The sequence below is a fragment of the Pristiophorus japonicus genome, chromosome 13 (assembly GCF_044704955.1).
Source record: "Pristiophorus japonicus isolate sPriJap1 chromosome 13, sPriJap1.hap1, whole genome shotgun sequence".
NCBI lineage: Eukaryota > Metazoa > Chordata > Chondrichthyes > Pristiophoridae > Pristiophorus > Pristiophorus japonicus.
The window spans coordinates 149,014,132-149,040,481 of record NC_091989.1 but is presented as its reverse complement, the minus strand read 5'-3'; the positions used below and the strand labels follow the sequence as shown (position 1 = coordinate 149,040,481).

At 43.0% G+C, this 26,350-nt stretch overlaps 1 protein-coding gene across 1 annotated transcript in view; it reads right to left on the bottom strand.

Annotated features, from left to right (window-relative positions):
• jph3b (junctophilin 3b) overlaps positions 1-26,350 on the bottom strand; it is a 190,022-nt gene that overhangs the window by 28,883 nt on the left and 134,789 nt on the right. Inside the window, exon 3 of the mRNA XM_070896973.1 lies at positions 16,996-17,120. Within this exon, the coding sequence (XP_070753074.1) occupies positions 16,996-17,120 (125 nt within the window). The remainder of the gene's footprint in view (positions 1-16,995; positions 17,121-26,350) is intronic.

Here is a 26,350-nt window from a genome sequence, read left to right as displayed (position 1 = left end):
CATCCTTGGGCTGTGCATTGAAAGTGCCCTGCCTGAGAGTCAGCCAAGTCCAGGAGTGTTGTGGCTGTCTACTGTTGCCTGCATTCAATCATCTCCCTCTATCCCTTGTACACCACACGGGATCATAAATGATCCCACACAACTACCGGTATATATTTGGTGTGTACATGGCATCCTCATGATGTGTGTGCAGTATTTTTTCCATGCAAGAGCTAAAAAGGCAACATTTTGAGAAAAAGCTGTACAACATTTGCAAGTCATCCCATTCCAAACTTCCAGAAACTATTCTTAGCATCAATTCTGCATTTTTTTACTCCCTACTTAATTGGTAAGGTTTGGCTCTGCCAGGATTTCAAGCTTTCAATTGAATAAACTGCTAAACCAAACTGCGATATCTAACTGTCATAAAGTATCACCTCGGCATCACTTCAGTACAATCACTGATGGTTAGTAATATACAGAAGCTCATCAACCCACTTAATTTATGGTATTTGCATCATTATCTGTGTCAGTCACTGCACAGGTGAAAAGTAAGATGTCGGTCTGGTCAGCACACTTTGTGAGTATACTCTCCAAAATGTTTTAAGCAGTCTGAACTAATAAGTGCTTATTTTTTAATCAGTTTCTTAAATTGGCCCCTTTCTAAACCTGGTCACAAAAAAAATGAAAATTTGAGAAAAACACAATTACTCTTCCATCCGAGAAATCAATTTGCACTGTGCAAATTGTATGCAAGAATTATTGTCAACATCCCAATGAATTCAGGCAGTTACACAAAATAAATGATAATTGCACTCATAAATACAATGTTGGTGTACTCATAATGGGAAATGTATTACATTTTTTCTGCTGAGATTAGGCAATCAGCCCCTAAACTGACATCTTTTAACCAACACACAGATCAGAATGACAATCGGCTTAAACTTGCTGACTGGAATTTCATGATTGGCAGCTCGCAAGCAACTATCAATGTTTCAATATACTCAGCAATTTAATCCACGTGCTGACACTGAACAAGAGAGGGCCAAAGTCTGCACATGACAATAAATAAAGAATGAAACACTCTGGGACTGTGGAACAGAAAAAATCAGTACCAAGCCGATGAAGTCTTTTTAAAAAAAAAAGATCTGTTCAGGTGAAAATTTGGCGCTACTTTTATCTTCAGCTGGAATTGTCAGAATAGAACTGATGTCTTCAGTCTATCGCATGGAACAAAAGATGCCTTGTTTTGCTAAGGAAGCTTTGGAAGACCAGCACAAAAAATGTTGTTTGTTTTACAAGACTTACTATTATTCATGTTGAAGTTTGACAAATAATTTCTGTAGTGTTTTTGACCCATGAAATTCCATTGTGGGGCAGTTCTATATTAATATGTCTGGTATTCCTTTCGCTCCACAGGTTCACCAGCGACATTAATCAATTTATTCTAAAACCTCTACTAAAATAGTGGAGAGGGGCTTCAGATGAACATGTAGACTAGTAGGTCACAGCATAATTTAAAAATCCTGCTGTTCTTAGTTACTATTTTCAGAATATTTTTGCAAACATTTTTCAGACCCCATGAAAATAAAGAATAGTACAAAACTCACTCTCTCCAACCTACCTCCCTCTGAACTTGCAACACTCCGTTCTCTCAGATCCAACCCCAACATTGTCATTAAACCTGCTGACAAGGGTAACGCTGTTGTTGTTTGGCGAACCGACCTCTACCTTGCGGAGGCTAAACGGCAACTCTCTGACACCTCCTTCTACCTCCCCTGGACTATGACCCCACTACCGAACATCAAGCCATCGTTTCCAATTCTGTCACTGACCTCATCTCACCTGGACATCTTTCCTCCACGGCCGCCGACCTCATAGTTCCCCAACCCCGCACAGTCCGCTTCTACCTCCTTCCCAAGATCCACAAACAGGACTTAGTAGACCCCATTGTTTCAGCCTGTTCTTGCTCCACAGAACTAATTTCTTCCTATCTTGACTCCATTCTGTTTCCCCTTGTCCACCTCTTCCCACCTACAACCGTGACTCTTCACACGCCTTCCACCACTTTAACAGTTTCCAGTTTCCTGGTCCCAACCGTCTCCTTTTCACTATGGACAAACAATCCCTCTACACCTCTATCTCCCACCAGGTCAGCCTGAGGGCGCTCTGCTTCTTCCTTGCACAGAGGCCCAACCAGTCCCCATCCACGACCACCCTCTTCCACACTACTGCATAGTGCTGCAGTACAGCGGGACCTGGGGATCCTGGTGCATGAAACACAAAAGGTTAGTTTACAGATAAAGCAAATGATCTGGAAGGTCAATGGAATCTTGGCCTTATTTGCAAAGGGGATGGAGTATAAAAGCAGGGAAGTCTTGCTACAGTTATACAGGGTATTGGTGAGGCCACACCTGGAATACTGTGTACAGTTTTGGTTTCCATATTTAAGAAAGGATATACTTGCTTTGGAGGCAATTCAGAGAAGGTTCACTAGGTTGATTCCGGAGATGAGGGGGTTGACTTATGAGGAAAAGTTGTGCAGGTTGGGTCTCTATTCATTGGAGTTCAGAAGAATGAGAGGTGATCTTATCGAAATGTATAAGATTATGAGGGGGCTTGATAAGGTGGATGCAGAGAAGGTGTTTCCACTGATAGGGGAGACTAGAACTAGGGGGCATAATCTTAGAATAAGGGGCCGCCCATTTAAAACTGAGATGAAGAGGAATTTCTTCTTTCAGAGGGTTGTAAATCTGTGGAATTTGCTGCCTCAGAGAGCTGTGGAAGTTGGGTCATTGGATAAATTTAAGACAGAGATAGACAGTTTCTTAACCGATAAGAGAATAAGGAGTTATGGAGAGTGGATAGGGAAGTAGTCCTGAATCCATGATCAGATTAGCCATGATCGTATTAAATGGCAGAGCAGGCTCGAGGGGCCGTTTGGCCTACTCCTGCACCTATTTCTTATGTTCTTATGTTCCTCCGCCTGGCTGAACTTGTTCTCACATTGAACAACTTCTGCTTTGACTCCACTCACTTCCTCCAAATTAAAGGTGTTGCTATGGCAACCTACATGGGTCCTAGCTACGCCTGCCTTTTTATGGGATATGTGGAGCATTCTTTGTTTCAGTCCTACTGATGTCCCCTCCCTCATCTCTTTTACAGTGTAGAAAATTTCACTCACTTTGCTTCCAATTTCCACCCATCCCTCCCCTTCACATGGTCCATCTCCGAATCCTCCATTACCTTCCTCGACTTCTTTGTCTCCATTTCTGGGGATAGACTATTGACAAACATCCAAGATAAGTCCACTGACTCCCACAGCTACCTGGACTACACTTCCTCCCACTCCGCTTCCTGTAAGGACTCTATTCCATTCTCCCAGTTTCTTTGTCTCCATTGCATCTGCTCTGACGATGCCATCTTCCATACTAGTGCTTTCGTTAAATCTTCTGTTTTCCTCAACCGAGGATTTCTCTATACTGTGGGTGACATGGCCCTCGATCGTGCCTATTCCATTTCACACACTTTTGCTCTCACTCCTCCCCTCCCTTCCAGAACCACGATCGGGTTCCTTTTATCCTCACCTTTCACCCCACCAGCCTCCACATTCAGCGGATCATCCTACCCCATTTCCGCCACCTTCAGCGTGATCCCACCACCAATCATATCTTCCCATCCCCCTCCCCCCCACCCCACCCTCTTTCAGCATTCTGAAGGGACCCATTTCTCCACGACACCCTGGTCTACTCCCCAATAACCCTCCCTTTCCCACGGCACCTTCCTGTGCAAGCGCAGGAGATGCAACACCTGCCCTTTTACCTCCTCTCCTCCCACTGTCTAGGGCCCCAAACACTCCTTCCAGATGAAGCAGTGATTTACTTGTACTTCTTTCAATTTAGTACACTGTATTCGCTGCTCACGATGTGGTCTCCTCTACTTTGGGGAGACCAAATGCAGATTGGGTGACCGCTTTGCGGAACACCTCTGTTCAGTCCGTAAGTGTGACCCCGAGCTTCCGGTCGCCTGTCACTTTAATTCTCCTCTCCACTCCACTCCCACTCTGACCTTTCCGTCCTTGGCCTCTTGCATTGTTTCAATGAAGCTTAACATAAGCTCGAAGAACAGCACTTCATTGTTCAATTAGGCATTTTACAGCCGTCTGGACTCAACATCGAGTTCAACAATTTCAGACCATAACCCTGTCCCTATTTTTTCAAATAGCAGCTGTTGATGATTCTGCCATTCCCATTTACATCTCTTCTAGACTCATCTTGTGTTTCTTTACTTGACCCATTACCATCTCCTATTGCTTTGTACTATCATACCTTTTGTCATTTCATCACTCTTGCCTTCCCCCATTACAGAGCTTCCTTTTTGTTCTTTCCTCTCCTTTTCTGCACTTGCTTAAAACCTGTTACATCTCTAACTTTTTCCAGATCTGACGAAAGGTCATCAACCTGAAACATTAACTCTGTTTCTCTCTCCGCAGATGTTGCCTGACCTGCTGAGTATTTCCAGCATTTTCTGTTTTAATTATAAATGAAGAATAGTAATTCTGCTTCATGAAGCAGTTAAAGATCAATTTTCTCCTGGAGAATTTTACAGTACATGAAAAGTTGTTTCATTGCTTAATATTTAAAAACAATTGTTGCAAAAAGGAATCCAACATTGTTTCAGAAAGAGCTGTTATGAACTATTTAGAATTATTCTAAAAGCAATACATTTAGACTAGCAAAAAATAATGCTACAACTTAAAGTGCATCTTTTCACAGATGAACAAAAACACACAAAGTTTGCGGGAGTCCGACACACCACTGTTTGGAGTACAAGTCCATTTGGGGAAAATATTGTTTTAGGTAGCTTTACTGTGATTAGTGCAATATGATTTGTTTCGGTATTATATCCTTTTCTCTATTTATGTTTAAATTGTTATGTCTTTTTTCATTTCCCATTATATAATTGTGCAAGAATATGTGTATTGACATGAATGTAGATGCAAGAGTTAATTAAATTTGATCAGCTCATTAATGGAATTTTATAGAGTTGTAACAATATTGTAGTGTAATCAATTGGAAAATAGGTGCCATAGGTAATTGGAATGGTGAGTTTGAGCACATGATTGTATTCAAAGCTGTTGAATTCTATACACCCTTTTCTAAAATGGAATATTTTAGATTCTGAGAGCTGAACTATTTAAAAAATATCACATGTATTTTTAATAATGTTTCTGGCATCTAGAATAAGAAGAATTTGAGGTCAGAAGCAAAGGATAAAGCACAACTCTGTAGCTTAGTCTTGTCTAATCCTGTCCTAGCCCTGACCTCACATCTTTCTCCAGTTTCTCCAATGCCTCTCCACTGTCGTCCAGCTGGGTGGGACTGCACTCGCCTGGTTCCATTCTTATCTATCTAATCAGCGAATCACCTGCAACAGCTTCTCTTCCCGCGTCGTTGCCTCTTCTGTCCCCCAAGAATCTATTGTTGGCCCCTCCTGTTTCACATCTCCATGTTGCCCCTTGGCAACATCATCCGAAAACACAACATCAGTTTCCACATGTACACTGATGACACCCAGCTCTATCTCACTACCATTTCTCACGACCCCTCCATGGTCTCTAAATTGTCAGACTGTTTGCTCGACATCCAGTTCTGGATGTGCAGAAATTTTCTCCAATTGAATATTGAGAAGACTGAAGCTATTGTTTTCGGCCCCCACCACAAACTACGTTCCCTCGATACTGACTCCATCCCTCTCCCCAACTTCTGCCTGAGGCTGAACCACACTGTTCACAACCTTGGTGTCATATTTGACCCTGAAATGAACTTTCGACCACATATCCGCAGCATAACTAAGAGCGCCTATTTCCACCTCTGTAACATCACTCGTCTCCACCCTTGCCTCAGCTTATCCGCTGCTATAGCCCTCATCCACGCCTTTGTTAACTCTAGACTTTCAAATCTCTCCATGGCCTTGCCCCTCCCTATTTCTGTAATCTCCTCCAGCCCCACAACCCCCCCGAGATGTCTGCGCTCTCTAATTCTGCCCTCTTGAGCATCCCTGATTATAATTGCTCAACCATTGGTGGCCGTGCCTTCTGTTGCCTAGGCCTAAGTTCTGGAATTCCCTGCCTAAACCTCTCTACCTCTCTTTCCTCCTTCAAGACGCTCCTTAAAACCTACTTCTTTGACCATGCTTTTGGTCACCTGCCCTGATTTCTCCTTATGCGGCTTGGTGTTAAATACTTGAGTTCATAATACTTCTGTGAAGCCCCTGGGAATGTTTCACTACTTTAAAGGTGCTATATAAATACAAGTTGTTGTTGTTATATTAGATCCATATTCAAAAGTGAAATGTCAGGCTTTTAAGGACTTTGGTGGGTTTTGTTTGTTTGTGTTATGTGAGCCAAATTGTGCACATGTTTTGAAAATGTTTTCTGCAGGAAACAATTGTTAATTTTCTGCCAAGTAAGATGTCACACAATCTTAAATATTTGCTCTACTTTACAATTCTGGCATTTGTTTCTTTGTGTCAAACTAATCTTCTGACAACAAAATATTTAACATTTTCTATTAAAAGAGCATTGGTTACTTGAAAACATTTTTGTGGCAAACTTTTACTTGGTTAGGGAGGAAGAGGGACCAGAAAAGTAATTGAGTAATTTCTATTGCAATAGCCCCACATGCAGTTATACCAGAGCATTGTGCATTTGTATGCCAAGAAAAACAAATGCCAGGCCTTTTTCTTAAAATGGTGTCCTTTTTGGTGCACCTGTGTTATATATAAGAACATAAGAAAGAGGAGCAGGAGTAGGCTATTTGGCGCCTCGAGCCTGCTCTGCCATTCAATAAGATCATGGCTGATCTGATCTTGGCCTCAACTCCACTTTCCTGCCCATTCCCCATAACTTTTGACTCCCCTTATAATTTTAAAAAGAATAAATGGTTGAGAAATAAATAGTATTTAGACTTTATTTCTTCTATTTAATTGTTTATCATTAGTGTTCCAAGAATTATCACTGGCTAACACAGTATTTCACAGATTCATTTTGGGAAGATCAAATTAAGCTAATGTTTAATCAATATACATGAAGAAAAAGCTGTAACAAACATAAGTTTCTCATTCTTATTAGCCCTTTGATTCCCCAGTATTTTTGGTATGCTTTTTGTGTCTTCTACTGTGAAGATAGATACAAAATATTTGTTTAAAATCTCTGCTACTTCCTTATTTCCCATTATAATTTCACTTGACTCAGCCTCTAAGTGACCAATGCTTCCTTTTGCTACTCCCTTTTTATATACTCATAGAAACTCTTACAATCTGTTTTTATATTTCTTGCTCGTTTACTCTCATTCTATTTTGTCCCTCTTTATCAATTTTTGGTCACCTTTTGTTGGTTTCTAAAGCTCTCCCAATCCTCAGGCTTACTACTATTCTTCGTAACATTATAAGTCTCTTCTTTAAATCTATACTATCCTTAACTTCTTTAGCTGCTTTTCCATGGAGTTTTTATTTCTCAATGGAATGTATATCCACTGTTTATCTGCCATCATACCTTTTAATCTAATTTCCCAATCTACCTTAGCTAACGCGTCCTTCATACCTATGTAATTAGCTTTATTTAGAAACATAGAAACATAGAAAATAGGTGCAGGAGTAGGCCATTTGGCCCTTATAGCCTGCACCGCCATTCAATGAGTTCATGGCTGAACATGCAACTTCAGTACCCCATTCCTGCTTTCTCGCCATACCCCTTGATCCCCCTTGTAGTAAGGACTTCATCTAACTCCTTTTTGAATATATTTAGTGAATTGGCCTCAACAACTTTCTGTGGTAGAGAATTCCACAGGTTCACCACTCTCTGGGTGAAGAAGTTTAAGATTTTTGTTTCCAACTAAAGTATTTCACTCTCAAAGTCAATGTGAAATGTTATGATCACTCTTCCCCAGAGGATCCTTTACTATGAGATTACAAATGAACCCTGTCTCATTACACAATACGAGATCTAAAATAGCCTGTTCTCTGGTTGGTTCCATGATGTATTGTTCTAGGAAACTGTCTCGAAATCATTCCCTGAACTCGTCCTCCAGAGAACCTTTGTCTCAGCATGACATAGTTAATGTTCTCTTTTAAGATTCAGAGATGGCACTACTACTAACAGAGGTTAAAGTATCATTTAAACAATGTCGGATTTCTTGACCATAAAAAACAATGACGATCAAAAGTTCAATCAAATAAAGTTCTGTTTGGTCACTTGCTCAATAATAGCAAGAGTACCCAGCAGAGCGAACCTTTGGCTCAGTGGTAACATTCCTGCCTCTGGGCCAGAAGATGCAGAGCTCAAACCCCACTCCAGACAGTCCTGTCGACTAGAGTTGGAGCTCTGGCTCTGAATTCTAGGTAAACATCCAACGGGATACTCATGTCCAGTATGGATGGGTTGTGGGAACCCATAAAATCCTCCTGCCATATTGGCTGGTATAAAGATGGTTATGGCCATGGAAGGACTGTTAATCAGTCTACAAATCCTTCCACTACTTCACACTGTTCTCCAATATATAAAATGATGATGAGCAGGTGTACCCTAGTTTTGGGGAAATAAACAATTTAATGCAAATATGAAGAATCTTGCAGAGATCAAGTTAATTGCCCAAGTATGTTTGTACATTTAAGACTGGAACTCCAACTTTGGCAAGAAGTGTATTATGGATCAGATTGTTGGAAGTATTCCTTCTAATGATGGTATAAGCAGGAAACTGCAGGCATTAGGGGAAATTTGAAGAAGCAAGTAACTCTGTAAAATTAGTTTGTAAATAGAAGAATATTTTGTTAGAGAGCTAGGGCCTGAAATTGCCCCACGCTGGGTTTGGAGCACATAATTCAAATTGGATTTTTTTTTTGCGTTGGCGCAGAATTGGCCTCTTTGAGGAAACAAAATGCTTGTTGCGCTAACAGAGCATTCACGCGGCCCTGCCGCACCAGCTGCCGCCATTGTCGTGCCGGCTAAAAAAAGATGGCGGCTGCCACGCTACCACCTCCCCACTAAGGGCAGTAGGGGCACCACAGCCTCCACAGCTTCTCGCACCAAGAAGCTGATGGTGGCAAGGCCCCACGCCAACCTCGCATCCTGTGGGACAATTTCCCCCGAAGGGCGCAAAAGGGGTCGGTGTGGGGCAATAAGGGGTTGGCGTGCACGGTGATGATGTCATCAATGTGCTAATTGCAGGGCACGGCGCAAACTACTTTTCACCGACGGAGCCCCGGGGGCAATTCCGCGCAGGTCGATGTAGCCGCTCTGTTAGCGCCAGTCGTGAACGTTAACTAGCCCTGCACAAAGGGGCAATTTTGCTCCCCTAGTGTGATCAAGTATATGTCAAAGAGCAGTCCAATAGTTGTTTTGACGGTTTACAGCAATATGTGGAACAATGTAGTTCATTAAGGTAAGCTGTGAGAAGCACAAGAAGAATATTATAACTGTATAAATATGTAACAGATGTTATCTAGACGTTAGGAAAATAAGGCTGCCACATAATTGGAAAAAAGACGACACACAATCTGCAGAAGATGTACCCAAGAGGCTGGAATTGTTGCACTGTACAGGAAGTTGGAGCTGTTTTAATCAAGTAATTAAAGTGCGACTGTATTAAAAAGGTTGCATATTTTTGTATTCATGTCGTCTAGATATAGACTTGTACAGGAGAAGCATAAGTGCTACTTGCTACATAAACTGAAAAGGTGCAAATTTACCAAGTATGGATTGTAATCCTGGAAACTGAAGTTACATTATATTAGATTGAACCCAGCCACTGTTGTATTATTATGAATCTGAAACTTATTTATTGTGTTTTTGATGGTTACATTGACAATTGTATTAATATTGACTATGTAAAAGTTGTGAAATAAAATAATTGTTCGTAATATGTAAAACTATGACCCGTTTAGTCCTTGTTATATATGCAGTGAACCGATAGTCAAATGTTGTCTGATCATTATTGTACTTAATTCCTGCTGGTGACTGAGCTGTGGCTGAATCTTTCTGGTTGAATCAGTTTACATCGGACAACTCAAGCACCAAAGTGGACATTGCAAATAAAAAACAAAGCTATGCCCTGCTCTATTATTTCCACATATAAATCTATGCCTACTACAATATAATTTTCAGGCTTTAATATATGAACATAAAAAAGGCAGGGCTGAGAAAAAGCCACTTGGGCCTTGTTAACTCTCCCATCATATCAACCAATAAAATCAAATTGTATGAAAGATTAATATTTTGCTCAATTCAACATGCTGTGTTGTGGAGAGACAAGATGTAGGTTTGTGCTCCTGAAGTTCCCAATTCAGGAAATTTCCACTTTCATCTAAGCTATTAGGGAAATGCTGATTTGAGATTAAGGCCCCAAGTTTCCACACGCTACAAAACGGGCGCCCTTCCGAGCTGGGCGCCCGTTTTTCGCGCCGAAAACGGCGCCGGAAAAAAAACGCGCGATTCTGGAGCGCCCTGCAGCTCCATGTCTGCTTGGCGTGGCGCCCAGGGGGCGGAGCCTACCACTCGTGCCGATTTTGTAAGTGGGAGGGGGCGGGTACCATTTAAATTAGTTTTTTTCCTGCCGGCAATCCTGCGTGTGCGCGTTGGAGCGTTCGCGCACGCGCAGTGTGAAGGAAACATTGGCACTCGGCCATTTTTGTAGTTCTTTGTAGCTGTTTAATTTTTGAATATTTTTTAATAAAAGCACATTGCCCTTCCATGATCAGCACTGAGGCTTCTTGCAGCAGTGAGAAGGCTGCAGGAAGCCTCAGAAGTTGAGGCAGCCGTTTCCCGACGGCCTCCCCCCTCTGCCGTCGGGAATGGCTGTTGAACTTGTGAGGCTTCCTGCAGCCTTCTCACTGACTCCTTCCCCCCCCCCCCACCCGCCGTCTGGAATGGCTTCCTCCCCCCCCGCTGCGGTCGGTCGGTTGGTCAGGCCCGAACTCCCTCCCTCCCGCCCGCCGTCTGGAATGGCTTCTTCCCCCCCCCCGCTGCGTTCGGTCGGTCGGTCGGTCGGTCGGGCCCGCATGCCCTCCCTCCCCCCCCCCCCCCTGCCCACCGTCGGGAACGGCTTCCTCCTCCCCCCCTGCCGTCGGGAACGAACGGCTGCCTCAACTTGTGAGGCTTCCTGCAGCATTCTCCCTGGCTGAAGCACTTTCACACAGGTAGGAAGATGGTTTATTTAATCTTTTCTTTGCTTCTAAATTTTTATTCAGGTTGGATTTATTTGTATAATATTTGTATAAGTATAAATAAGGATTTATTATAGAATTTAATGACTTGCCTTCCCTCCCCCCCCGCCCCCCACCTCGTTCTGGACGCCTAATTTGTAACCTGGGCCTGATTTTTTAATATGTAGACAAGGTTTTTTCAGTTCTACAAAAATCTTCACTTGCTCCATTCTAAGTTAGTTTGGAGTACGTTTTCACTGTGGAAACTTTGAAATCAGGCGTCAGTGGCCGGACACGCCCCCTTTTGAAGAAAAAATTCTGTTCCAAAGTGAAACTGTTCTAACTGACTAGAACTGCAGAAAAAAAAAATGTGGAGAATTGCGATTTCTAAGATAGTCCGTTCTCCACCAGTTGCTCCTAAAAATCAGGCGCAAATCATGTGGAAACTTGGGGCCTAAGTACTTATCCGGTGGGGGCAGGTAGCGCGGAAGGGAATTGAAGGATTGAGTTGCACTTCTCCATGTTTATGCTTCTTTTAGTTGCCGGATCAAGAGGAGCATTGGCAGAGGATCGGCAGTATGTTACCTTTTGGTTGGGGAATGGTTTATGCACAAGGGTATATAAAGAGGGGGTGGAAATTAAATTTTAAAATGGAGGGATGAAATAAATGTCAATACTTAGACCATATTATTTAGTGTAGGATAATTTAAGTTTAAAGTCTACTCTAACCATCTAATGTGACAGTTTATTGATCACTTAATTATTAAAGAGCTCCATTCAGCTCAACCAATATGGCGATGATGGCTACTTTTGTGCTGCTAATTGGATTCATGGAGATGTTAAAATTCAGAGTGACTTTTTGCATTAGGTTTTTCTGTATCCTTCTGCACATGCGCGCATTGGACTCCGCCCCCTTTTAAGCATGAGCCCTCGATTCGGTCACGCATGCGCAGTGCGATGTACAAGGAAGCCGTAAATCGGAAGTGGCATGCGAGACAGAGAGACAGCCATGTGGAGCTGCTGCTGGAGCCTGGAGTTGCTTATAGTTTTTGGATTATTTGGAACATTTTCACGGCCTTCTGTGGGAGAGAAAACTTCGGAGGTAGTGGGAGGGGGAGAGAGACTGGGGAGGGGGAGAGAGAGAGATGGGGGGAGGGGGTGTGAGAGAGAGAGAGAGAGAGAGAGAGAGAGAGAGAGACGGGGAGAGAGAGAGACGGGGGAGGGGAGAAGAGAGAGAGAGAGAGACGGGGGAGAGAGACTGGGGAGGGGGAGAGAGAGAGATGGGAGGGGTGAGAGAGAGAGACGGGGGGAGAGAGAGAGACAGGGGAGGGGAGACAGGGGGAGAGAGACTGCGGTGGAGAGAGCGAGAGAGACCGGGGGGAGAGAGGGAGAGAGGGTCGTGGGAGAGAGACTGGGGAGGAGAGAGAGACGGGTGGGGGAGGGATACAGGGGACAGAGAGACTGGGGTGGGGTGAGGTGATGAGAGAGACTGGGGGGAGAGAGAGAGAGAGAGAGACTGGGGGTAAGAGAGAGAGAGAGACTGGGGGTTAGAGAGAGAGAGAGATTGGGGAGGGGGGGAGAGAGAGAGAGGGCGGGGGGAAGAGAGATCGGCAGAGGGGGGAGACAGAGAGACTGGGGTGGGGGGAGAGAGTGAGAGAGACTGGGGTGGGGGGGAGAGAGTGAGAGAGACTGGGGTGGGGGGAAGAGTGAGGAAGACTGGGGAGGGAGGGAGGGAGAGAGAGAAAGAGAGACTGGGGAAGGAGGGAGGGAGGGAGAGAGAGAGACTTGGAGGGGGGGGGAAGAGAGAGAGGGGAACCAGGAGAGGGATTGGAGGGGAGAGAGGGAACTCAGGGAAGACGGATCACTATCTTCTAACCCCCTTTACACCCACACCCGATTTCTCGGAATGTTTGGTGCGTGTGTGACAATGGACATCATTGGAGCGGATGAAATCCAGAAGTCACAATTGCCACTATTCACGTCATACCCAATAAACCTGTTAACAAACTGTGACCCACACACAATGACCCACCCATGGTGGGGTGCCAGGAACTCGGGCGGGAGGTAAGGAACTTCAGCTGGGGGAAGCATGAACTTGGGCTGGAGGGGGGCGGGGTGGCAAGTCAGGAACTTGGGGTGGATGGGTATGAACTTGACTGGGGTGAGTCAGGAATTGGGCTGGGGTTGTCAGGAACTTGTGCTGGGATGGGGAGCTCTATCGTGTCTGGGGTCTGAAGTCAGAATGGCTCGAATTACACTTTGCAAAGTCATTCAGAATTTGGGCTGGGAGGTTCCAATTTCACATTTCAGAGAAACTTCTGGTTATGTCTTTTCCTCCAAGGGGACCAATCAGCAATCAGGCCATGTGCTCATCGAAAGCTAATCAGAGCATTTTGTAGTGCAAGTAAGAACATAAGAAATAGGAACAGGAACAGGCCATAAGGCCCTTCGAGCCTGCTCCGCCATTCAATAAGATCATGGCTGATCTGATCATGGACTCAGTTCCACTTCCCCGCCCGCTCCCCATAACCCCTTATCCCCTTATCGTTTAAGAAACTGTCTATTTCTGTCTTAAATTTATTCAATGTCCCAGCTTCCACAGCTCTCTGAGGCAGCGAATTCCACAGATTTACAACTCTCTGAGAGAAGCAATTTCTCCTCATCTCTGTTTTAAATGGACGGCCCCTTATTCTAAGATCATGCCCTCTAGTTCTAGTCTCCCCCATCAGTGGAAATATCCTCTCTGCATCCACCTTGTCAAGCCCCCTCATAATCTTATACTCTTCGATAAGATCACCTCTCATTCTTCTGAACTCCAATGAGTAGGGGCCCAACCTACTCAACCTTTCCTCATATGTCAACCCCCTCATCCCCGGAATCAACCTAGTGAACCTTCTCTGAACTGACCCAAAGCAAGTATATCCTTTCGTAAATTTGGAAACCAAATCTGCACTCAGTATTCCAGGTGTGGCCTCACCAAAACCTTGTACCCTGTATAGCTGTAGCAAGGCTTCCCTGCTTTTATACTCCATCCCCTTTGCAATAAAGGCCAAGATACTATTGGCCTTCCTGATCACTTGGCTGTACCTACATACTATCCTTTTGTGTTTCATGCAAAAGTATCCCCAGGTCCCGCTGTACTGCGGCATTTTGCAATCTTTCTCAATTTAAATAATCAATTTGATTTTTTCTGCCAAAGTGCATGACCTCACACTTTCCAACATTATACTCCATCTGCCAAATTTTTGCCCACTCACTCAGCCTGTCTATGTTCTTTTGCAGATTTTTTGTGTCCTCCTCACAAATAGCTGCATCCGTTACAATTCTGGCCTCACAATTACATACCATTTGCGGCCTAAAATCAGAGCCGCTCACTTGTGAAGTTGTTTCTGCTGATTTCCCACCCTGGAAACAAAGTGCCCAAATTTCCAAACTCGATTCACCCCATCCTGTGGTATCCCCGCCGAGTATGTCATTAACATGCAAGAGGAGGAGGTGAGGATAGAAGAAAGTAAAGTGAAGCAGTATTTAAGGACGATGCACGCCACAAGATATTACTCCCCCCAAAGAATATACAGGAAACATCGGTCCTATGAAGACATTGGTGAGGGGATGTGTGCTGGAAGACTGCACTTCATCAAAGAGGCAATAGAGCAGCTTTGTCACCGATTACAGTCGTCTGCCAGGACAGCTCTGTCTCTGGCTATTAATTGTCACAACAAAATTCAACATTATGGCACAGGATCATTTCAGGCAGCCACAGGGACCTGAGTACATCAGCCAGGGTGCCATCCAGGCAGGCATTTGTCGGGTGACTAGCACTCTTTTTGACAGAGTTGGGGAATTGATCCAATTTGGCATCATATCAAGACAGTAGCAAGATAGAGACATTGATTTGCATGCTCCTATAGTTAACTTCCCCCAGAAAAAGGGGTTCCGCTTTCTGAATGGCTAGATTGTGTATGACAACCTGCAAAGGATCCTGCACATCAATGCAAGATTTGCTGGAAGCTGCCTTGATGCATTCATTCTTCAAAGTTCAGCCCTCGCATCATGTCAACAGATGGCTTGTAGTTTACAAGGCCTATTCCCTACTCCCATTGATAATGACCCTATCAAGAGTTGCAACGGAGCACTATAACAAGACACATGCCTCAACGAGTGAGGACCGCTGCGGGTATTAAAGTGGCGTTTTTTGTGCCTTGACAGGTCCAGAGGGGTATTCTCCGGCTTGTATGTCGATACAGTTGTAGCCTGCTGTGCCCTACACAATGTTGCAATCCAAAAAGCCTGATTGGAACATCTTGGAATAAGTGGCCCTAGCTGCTTTGGAATAAGAAATACGTGGAGGAGAGCATCAGGGTGACCATCACTTCGAGGATTCCTCAATCACTGCTCCAAAGAGCATCAATGCACAACTAATCACTGAAGTAAAAACAGAAAATGCTAGAAATCTCAGCAGGTCAGGCAGCATCTGTGGAGAGAAACAGAGTTAACGTTTTGGGTCTGTGACCCTTCGTCATAGGGTCACAGAGCTCAAACATTAACTCTGTTTCACTCCACAGATGCTGCCTGACCTGCTGAGATTTCCAGCATTTTCTGTTTTTACTTCAGATTCCAGCATCCGCAGTATTTTGCTTTTGTAATCACTGAAGTGTTCTCCTCTGTTTAACACAGTCACTGCTGCCTTAACTCCTTCCAACCCCACATTCAAATAAAGAACAAATCCTTCAATCCAGTATTTCCATCAGATCTACCGAGCAACTCCTCATTGGAAAAATGGCTCTGCTTTGGAACTGATCCTTCCCACTCCCAGCACAGAGACATATATAAGTGAGGTGAACGCTATTAATTAAATCGCTCACCTCTGATGAAAGCCACTGGCAGAAACAGCTGATCTGCCAATGGGGAATAAAACAGAATCAAACAATGCAGCAGACTCTCACAGCGGGCTGACATGTGCCTTCTGCTTCCAGCAAGCGACTCTCCCTTTCCAGTCATTATTGTGATCTGAGTACGTGCCCGAGTCGCATGGTTGCAGAGACAATATAGCAAAAGGGATAAAAACACAAGAATAAGAAAAAGCTAAAGAAAACAAGTAAAGCAGCAGTGAGGAGGAAAAAAATAAACGAGCAAGAGAGATAAAATGGGAAATGATATTGTTCAAGGACTGCAAGAAATGTAAAATAGATTGGGAGTTGGACATTGTATTTAATTATGATTTAACTCTACGAGTTCTTCTATAGTTGCTGAACAGTAATCCGATCACTGCTCCAATCAGTTGGACTTGGCTTCACTGTAACCACGTTAGAGCAATGTAAAATTTGCAAAAGGTACCTGTTGGTATGGTATTAATGATACCATTTTTTTTTTACATTTCTACTAAGAACCTGAAATTTCCAACGCAAGATCGATATTGTCTCTGGTGCACTGGAATTCATTTTGTGTGGGCTTCACTTCAGAATATAAACATCTTGAATACGTACTGAATACTAACACTTCAGTGGAGTGTTATGGTATTACACAATCAAGCTGCTCTTCTTTTGACTAAATATTAAACCAGGCACTCCATATGCTACTGCTAGCACACAGTATAAATATTCACAGATCCCCAGCTAATACTTCCCCGCATAAACCTTCGTCACACATTATCATAGAATCCAGCTCAATAATTTGAACTTTATTGGAGCATAGATTGTGTTGAGTGTTTATTTTCATTTACCCTGATCACCCTGTTATGCTGTGTGTTACACACTGATTCCCCTGGCCAATAGTCAACAGACTGATGGTTAAACTATATATTTTTAACATACTGACCATTGCCTGGGTGCTGGGTGGATGGTGAGAACTCTTTGGCAGTGATCCTGGCAAGCTTCGCCTCATCCTGAGCTTTTTGAGCAGCTGTCTCAGCCACCTCCGATTTTGACTTGGCATGAGATGTCCTGTAAGGAACATGAAGCAATAAAGCTCTTTAGAGCAATGACAAATACTTCTAGCAAATTGTAAAAATGACAACAGCAATTGTGTCCAAATCTATAACATTCATTCATCATGTTGAACTGAAGAGCTTATTGCAAACAAATTACACATTTGGTTGTTATTCATATTGTTTCTATCCTAAACACACAGGGTGCTGAGCCATTCAGCCCTTGTTGAAACAAACCAGGAAAATTGTGCCATTAACCTGTTATTGGCTTTATTTGCCTTCAACATCAGAAGTTGAACCACAAAACATCTCCACCCTTTCCAAACTACCAATTCTGGATCGAACACCTTGTAAATCCTGATAACCTCTGGGAGAAATTACATTGGGATCTGGACAGTTCTATTGCCTCTGAATAAAACTGCAAGATTATCCTTAAAATTGAATTTTTTACTTTTCCGATAAAATGATTTTGAAGAAACAATGCTGGAATTATTTGCCCGAGAAAGCAAATCCATCTTTTGACATGAAGATGTCAGTTAGGAGCATATTTTTTAAAGTTTTTTTTTCCACTTTGTAAATTTTCCTTAAGAAAAAGTACATGTATTATGACATAATTGTACAGTTTGGTTAACAAAAATAGATTCATGAAGTTAGCTTGTTCTCCAAATTGTATGTGCAATCCAGGAAAAGTATCACCTTCCTGTCCAATCTGAAAGAGCGGGAGCAAAATAATTTAAAAAAAATCTAACTCTGATATTTTGATATTTTTCTCTGGAACTTGGTTTAACACAAAGAAAATCTTTTCCTTTTGCTCATCTGCTACGTGATCTAGGTGAAGATTAATGTCACATCATGCACTATATATCATAGTCACATTATACTTGCATGCGAGACTATTTTCTTGCCATTGGCCCAATAAAATCATATATATAATGATATATACATAATATAATTCTGATGTCATGCAGTGAAGGGCTCTGGAAGCTCAAGTAAGCATAATACATCTTTGCTGGTTTACAGCAGCATTTTATGCAGCTGAATTCTCAGAGCTTTGGTGTATTAGTGGTTCCAACATACCAGCATGAGCACCAGAAGGAACAGAAAAATGTCCAATGTTTAGAACAATGCCCTGAAAACCTACATTGCAGCAGAACTAAAGTATTCCATTCACGATTGACAAATAACGCCTCAAATGTAACATGGCTAGCACCACTTGTTTAATAATTAATCCCTTTTGTGTTAAATACACCACTACTTCCAATGTCCAATATTACCTTTTTTTTAATAAAGATTGCTATGTTAATTACAATCTTCAAGGTTGTCTTAATTATCAGAACAAATATTTGCTATACTATAATCACACATCATCATCATCATAGGCATTCCCTCGGAATCGAGGAATACGAGAGCCACCGACTCTGTTACAGATGGAACAGACAGTCGTTGAGGGAAGGGGGTGGGTGGGACTGGTTTGCCGCACGCTCCTTCCGCTGCCTGCGCTTGACCTCTGCACGCTCTCGGCGTTGAGACTCGAAGTGCTCAACGCCCTCCCGGATGCACTTTCTCCACTTCAGGTGATCTTTGGCCATGAACTCCCAGGTGTCAGTGGTGATGTCGCACTTTATCAGGGAGGCTTTGAGGGTGTCCTTGTAACGTTTCCGCTGCCCAACTTTCGCTTATTTGCTGTGAAGGAGCTCTGCATAGAGCATTTGCTTTGGGAGTCTCGTGTCTGGCATGCAAACTATGTGGCCTGCCCAGCGAAGCTGATCAAATGTGGTTAGCGCTTCAATACTGGGGATGTTAGCCTGGACGAGGACATTGATGTTGGTGCGCCTGTCCTCCCAGGGGATTTGCAGGATCTTGCGGAGACATCGTTGGTGATATATCTCCAGCAACTTGAGTGTCTTCTGTACATCGTCCATGCCTCTGATCCATACAGGAGGGCGGGTATTACTACAGCCCTGTAAACCATGAACTTGGTGGTAGATTTGACGGCCTGGTCTTCGAACACTCTTTTCCTCAGGCGGCCGAAGGCTGCACTGGCGGCATTGAATCTCCGTATCAATGTCTGCTCTTGTTGACAAGAGGCTCCCGAGGTATGGGAAGTGGTCGGTTGTTAATTTTGCTTTTTCTCTCCATTTCTTTTTTACTTATTCACAATCCTTAATTTCACAACAAACTTCCAACCAGTAAAATAAAAGAGGAAAATCTGTAAATGATAGAAATCTGAAATAACAACAGAAAAGACAGGTTTGTATCCTTCATCACAACAGATGAAGGGTCTATACCAGACCCTCACATCATGTCATCTCTTTACAGATGCTGACTGACCTGCTGTGTATTTCCAGCATTTTCTGGTTTTATTTCAAACTTCCAACCAGGGCAGCTTAAGAGTAAAATTATGAACACAACCCCTCACACCCACGGCTACACCAGAGCCTTTTTTTCCTGTCAAGCTGGAGGAGGAGATATTTGTTTGTCTGTTATGAGATAACTGCAAGGCTGAAGTAAGGTAGGCTGGAGTATTGGCCTCTAATGGATGTGTGCCTGAGATGTTCAAGTAATGGAAGTTTTTATGTGTCTCCACATACACTTGACAAAGTGAAGCAATTAAGTTGGAAATTTCCTATCTTTATGACTTAAAGCTAATGAAAAATTCACTCTCTCTAGATTTCAGCATAATTGATGTGAAAGGTGCAATGCCAATCTCCTATCCCGTTGCCCAAAGAATAAGCCAGGACCCTAACTTTAGAAAAATCTTTTTACATGAGAAAGCTATTTACTTTGGGCAAACTCCATCTGTGTACAAACTAACAGCCAACCTGGTTGACCGGATGTCCCTTTTGTACAATTTTATGCTGTGCACCTCATAAGGGAGATACTGGATTTGAACAATCACCTCCCTGCTATTAGACTGGCCATCTGACATCGTCACAGAAAGTCACAGCTTCCTTCAACTGAACATCTGGCAGTCCAAAGGCGTTTTCAGCCCCTGGCATAAACTGTACACCCTTGCTACTGATTCCATCCTCCTGCCCCAGCCATTTGCTCAGGTTGAAACAGATTTTGCAAAACCTTAGTATCCTGTTTGATGCACAGCTGAGCTTCAAACCTGCATACACTATCGATCACCAAGACTGCCTACTTATACCTCTGCAACACACCTGCCTCAGCCCTTCCACCATTGCAACCTTTATTCACCTCTAGCTCGATTTCTCCAACTCCCTCCTTGTCAGCTTTCTATCCCCCATTTGCCATAAACTCTAGTTTGTCTAAATTTCAGCTGCCCATATCTGCCATAAACTCCAAAAATGGAGTTGCCTTATCTTCTCCTGCACTAAGTTCACTCACCCATTAGCCATGGCCCCCATTAACCTACATTGGCTCACTGTCTGCCAACACTAAAGTTAAAATCCTCATCTTTATTTACAAAGCCTACCATGGTCTTGTCCCAACCTATCTCTGCAACCTTCTACAGCCTTATATCCCCTCTCACATGCTTTGGTTCTCTGACTCTGGCCTTATATGTATCTTCCCTTCCTCTTTGTTCTATCATTGGTAGCAGAACTTAAAGCTAACTTGGCCTTACTCTCTAGAACTCTCTTTCTAAACCTCTCCGCCTCTTCACTTCTCGCTCCACCTCTTAAAAATCTACACAAGTCAAGCTTTCGTTCTTCAAATCTTTCCCTCCATGGCTTGGCCTCCATTCCCCCATTTACTTCTGCTGTGAAGCACCTTGTAACATTTTGTACTTTAATAGCTATAAAACTGCAAGTTATTGTTAAATATCTCAAGTGAACTGAGTTGGAATAAAATCTTCCCATTTGTTTGCGTTAAATCTTAAATTTTATTAAAATTGTTATTGACGTGTTTTATGTTGCACTTTATTTTAAAAGCTATAAGGATAAAAGATTTAGTTGTACAAAGAAATAGTGACAGGAATCCAAATAAATTGCTGTTTTTTGCAGGGAGCATGTTTTTTGAATTTTCAAATGGATTTTGAACTTTAACAATGTAATTAATTGATCAGGGGTTACTGAAATGATGGTCCTCCTTTATCTTGAAGTCATTACAGGAGACGATGATGTCATCGCGAGGTAGCTTTTTATTTAATGACTAACTCTAATGAAATTGCTAATAAATGCCAACTTATTCCCCAGTGCTCATTATTTCACCATAAATCATTAATGTTTGCTTAGTAATGGAGAAGGAGCTGAGTAAGAGGAAACCAGAGAGCCGTCAGATTAGATTTGTGGCAACTCTGTAGAATATTGGGTCTGCTGGAGCCAGTAAACCTCTCAGTAACATGGCTTATAACCATTTAAAAAAATACTGTACTTTACAAGAGAAAAATGGTCTTAATTGCAATAAATTCCCAAAAACTCCTGTCCATACAATATAATAAATGATTTGTCCCATTTTCATTGGAAGAATGTTCTTTTTTCTAAAAATATACTGTCTATTATTACATATTAACAGGTGGATTAATCATAAACCATGATTCAATTGAATAACAAGCAGAAGTTAATCCATATTATTACCAAGCATTCTGAAAACACTCTTCAAATTTTAACAGCTGAACCAAACAAGATTTATCTACAAATGGCTATGATAACTGGGGGTGGGAGTAAACTCAAAACTAATCTGTGGAAACAATATTTCAATTAGCAGGTGCTCAATCTATGGGAGATGGTGGAAGCAGTTAGTATTGATTCATTCCAATGCAAATTAGATGGATCTTTTTCAGAAAACAACTGCACATGAGTAATTTTGAGACATGACATGTGGTAAGTGTAGCATGCTTGGGAGGAAAAAGATGATTTTGAATCTATTGCTCCCAAAGCTCTATATCGCTGGGGTTTTCCTTGTGTTTGGGTCTGTTGTACACTAATTGATAGAGGTTGATTGCTATGATTAGTCAAGAACTTCATTAACATTGTATCATGTGACAACAGGAACTTGATGCACCTTGGTCTTTTGTCGTCCACCAATTTCTATGACGAAAGCTGGGCAGTGGGTCTATGCTGGAACAGGAGCACCAAGCTAACTGAAGCTTAAGGAGTTTCTTCACTTTCACATGTTGTTGGAAAGAACCCACCACGTAATTCGTTACAGCTTTAATAACTTGTAAAATATATTGAGGGGGGATTTTTGCCTGCCTATTGTCTGTTCATGCCAAAACACTCTTCAACTGAGGTCAACAAGACACAATTTGCCCGAAACAGGCGGGAGTCAAATATTTAAATTGATGTCCTATGTCGTAGGACCCCACTGAAATTTTGGTGCCTCGGAGTTTCCAGTAGAACTAATCACTCTGCTGCCAAACCAGCGGTCCTTAAAGGGACCATTGCAGGCTTCTCCAAAAGGCCCAAAGTACACCTGTCCAATGATTGCTGTGGAGCCACAGGGAGCATACCAGTCGCTCAGTGGACCCCCTCACCCACTCCTGGCATTGCACACTTAAGTATTTAAACCACAGAATTATAATTCAATTTTTCAAACCGTAAATAAGCATTTGATTCTGAAACTATGTTAATGGCTCTGAATATTTGCTAGAAACCTTGAATATTAGAAGATCATAATGTTATCACCTAATGTATTGAAAAACGGAAGATCTGGGTGGAGTAGCATTCTAGGTACTGGAGGACTACAGTGAAATCAATCTCCCCTTGATTTCCCACAGAATCGGTTCTTGATCTTAGTTGAGTGTCTACAGGCGATGATCCATTTCTTTCATGCCTTGGTGGCTGGTTGCTGGAGCATTGCTGGACATCTGGCAATCGGTTGCCCACCCCACTCTCAGCCCAGATAACTGTGTGATGCTGCACAGTCTAATAAGGCAAGTCAAAGTAACTTCAAAAATGGAAAACAAAAAGAGATTTTTAAAGATGTAGAAGAAAATCAATAGCATTTTTAATCAATATTCCATTTCAAATTGGAGTTGCTGCTGAAACTACTGTATCAAATAGTGGCTTCTGGATAGCATCACAATTCAAGCATGACCAATAGCCAAAGATTTTGTCCCCACTCACTTGAAGCTAATCTTATTAATAGCACTGGCCATTGAACTGAGGAAAATATTCGCTTTCCTTGTCTAAACAGATTTAAAAAAATGCCTTACTCCCTTTCTGTTGTTTTCCATAACACTGCCTGCAGTACAATGGGGAACTAGGCTTGCCCAGAGGGATTTGAGAGAAAAGCAAAAGTGTTTTCAGTCAGTGAGATCTATAGGAATATGCCCAGTGAAACTACTGGGGACTTTTCTATTAAATATTTAGGGCTCACTTTTGCCTAAGGCCGTTTTCTGGCGTATTGCCAGAGTTACCCTCGTTTTTCTAGCCCAGAAATGCGCCGGAAATAATTTGCCAAAGTTTCCCTGATCTATAATTCGAATTTGGCACTCCGCAGCGTGTGGAGGAGTGGAGCCTGCTGTCTGCGCCGAAAAATGATGCTGCACCTTCTGCGCATGGTGGGGAAAAAAAGTTACATTTCTGACGTCGTTGTAATGGACACGCATGTGCAGTACAGCTCCGAGTTGGCAATCGGCTATTTTAAAGAACCAATTTTGTGTGTGTGAGAAAGAATGCTGTGTGAGAGCATTGGAAAAATTGTAGCTGCAGCAACACAAGATGCAACATGGTGCAAGGACCAAGAATTTCTTACAGGAAGAAGTGGAGGCACTAGTTACTGTGATTGAGAACAGATGACAGAAGCTGGACACCAGCAGAGGTCGCATAAAAGTTCCATCCAAAGAAATGAAGAAACGCTGGAACCAAATTGCAGAAGATTACTGTGCAATGGTGATCACCATGAGATCTGGAGGCCAGTATAAAAAGAAGTGGACCTTGGTCAAGTAGATAGTTTAAGTAAGATTTTCATTTATTCAATGGAATTGCAATTGTAAATGTGACCATCTGTATATTCCATCCAGCAGAAAGGCACCCTCTCTAAAAAGTTAGGTTTTCATCTTTGCAGAGGAAGGTGGCACATAATAAAAGGGAAAGATCTCAAACAGGAGGAGGCCTGGCAAATCTGCACCAATTGATACCCTTGGAAGAGGCGGTCGCTGCTTTGATGGGTCCTGTCTGGAAAAAAAGCAATCAGTACTGCACACTCAAGGAAGAAACATAGAAACATAGAAAATTGGTGCAGGAGTAGGCCATTCGGCCCTTCGAGCCTGCACCATCATTCAATAAGATCATGGCTGATCATTCCCTCAGTACCCCTTTCCTGTTTTCTCTTCATATCCCTTGATCCCTTTAGCCGTAAGAGCCATATCTAACTCCCTCTTGAATATATCCAATGAACTGGCATCAACAACTCTCTGCGGCAGGGAATTCCACAGGTTAACAACTCTCTGAGTGAAGAAGTTTCTTCTCATCTCAGTCCTAAATGGCCTACCCCTTATCCTTAGACTATGTTCCCTGGTTCTGGACTTCCCCAACATCGGGAACATTTTACCCGCATCTAACCTGTTCAGTCTCGTCAGAATCTTATACGTTTCTATGAGATCCCCTCTCATCCTTCTAAACTCCAGTGAATACAGGCCCAGTCAATCCAGTCTCTCCTCATATGTCAGCCCTGTCATCCCGGGAATCAGTCTGGTGAACCTTCACTGCACTCCCTCAATAGCAAGAATGTCCTTCCTCAGATTAGGAGACCAAAACTGAACACAATATTCCAGGTGAGGCCTCACCAAGGCCCTGTACAACTGCAGTAAGACCTCCCTGTTCCTATACTCAAATCCCCTAGCTATGAAGGCCAACATACCATTTGCCTTCTTCACCGCCTGCTGTACCTGCATGCCAACTTTCAATGACTGATGAACCATGACACCCAGGTCTCGTTGCACCTCTCCTTTTCCTAGTCTGCCGCCATTCAGATAATATTGTGCCTTCGTGTTTTTGCCCCCAAAATGAATAACCTCACATTTATCCACATTATACTGCATCTGCCATGCATTTGCCCACTTATCTAACCAGTCCAAGTCACCCTGCAGCCTCTTAGCGTCCTCCTCACAGCTCACACCGCCACCCAGTTTAGTGTCATCCGCAAACTTGGAGATATTACACTCAATTCCTTCATCTAAATCGTTAATGTATATTGTAAAGAGCTGGGGTCCCAGCACTGAGCCCTGTGGCATTCCACTCGTCACTGCCTGCCATTCTGAAAAGGACCCGTTTATCCCGACTCTCTGCTTCCTGTCTGCCAACCAGTTCTCTATCCATGTCAGTACTTTACCCCCAATACCATGTGCTTTGCTTTTGCACACCAATCTCTTGTGCGGGACCTTGTCAAAAGCCTTTTGAAAGTTCAAATACACCACATCCACTGGTTCTCCTTTGTCCACTCTACTAATTACATGCTCAAAAAATTCCAGAAGATTCGTCAAGCATGATTTCCCTTTCATAAATCCATACTGACTTGGTTCGATCCTGTCACTGCTTTCCAAATGCGCTGCTATTTCATCCTTAATGATTGATTCCAACATTTTCCCCACTACTGATGTCAGGCTAACTAGTCTATAATTACCCGTTTTCTCTCTCCCTCCTTTTTTAAAAAGTGGTGTCACATTAGCTACCCTCCAGTCCATAGGAACTGATCCAGAATTGATAGACTGTTGGAAAATGATCACCAATGCATCCACTATTTCTAGGACCACTTCCTTAAGTACTCTGGGATGCAAACTATCAGGCCCCGGGGATTTATCGGCCTTCAATCCCATCAATTTCCCAAACACAATTTCCCGCCTAATAAGGATATCCTTCAATTCCCCCTTCTCACTAGACCCACTGTCTCCTAGTACATACGGAAGGTTATTTGTGTCTTCCTTCATGAAGACAGAACCGAAGTATTTGTCCTGCAAATTCATCATGGTCCTTCATACCATCCTGCTGCCTGGCCTGCGATGTGTGAGCCTATTCTTGCCACGCACCCTGCCCCCTCCTCTGCTGCTAACCATTTGACTGTTTTGTTATATTTTGCAGAACTTGAGGCCAACTCTGACGATGCAGAAGATTCAGACGCGGACGAGCATGAAGACCAATCCAACCCTCCAGACCAAGAACATGGGGGTGAGGGTGAGCGGGAGGGGATGGAGCTGGGTGATGCTCCTACTGTTGTATTGACTTTGGAGGAAGTGCCACTCATTGTGGTGACAGCCCCTTCCGTGACTAGTGGATTAAGTGCTGGTGGGACATTCCATGGTTTCTGTCTTCGGTTCTGTCTTCACGAAGGAAGACACAA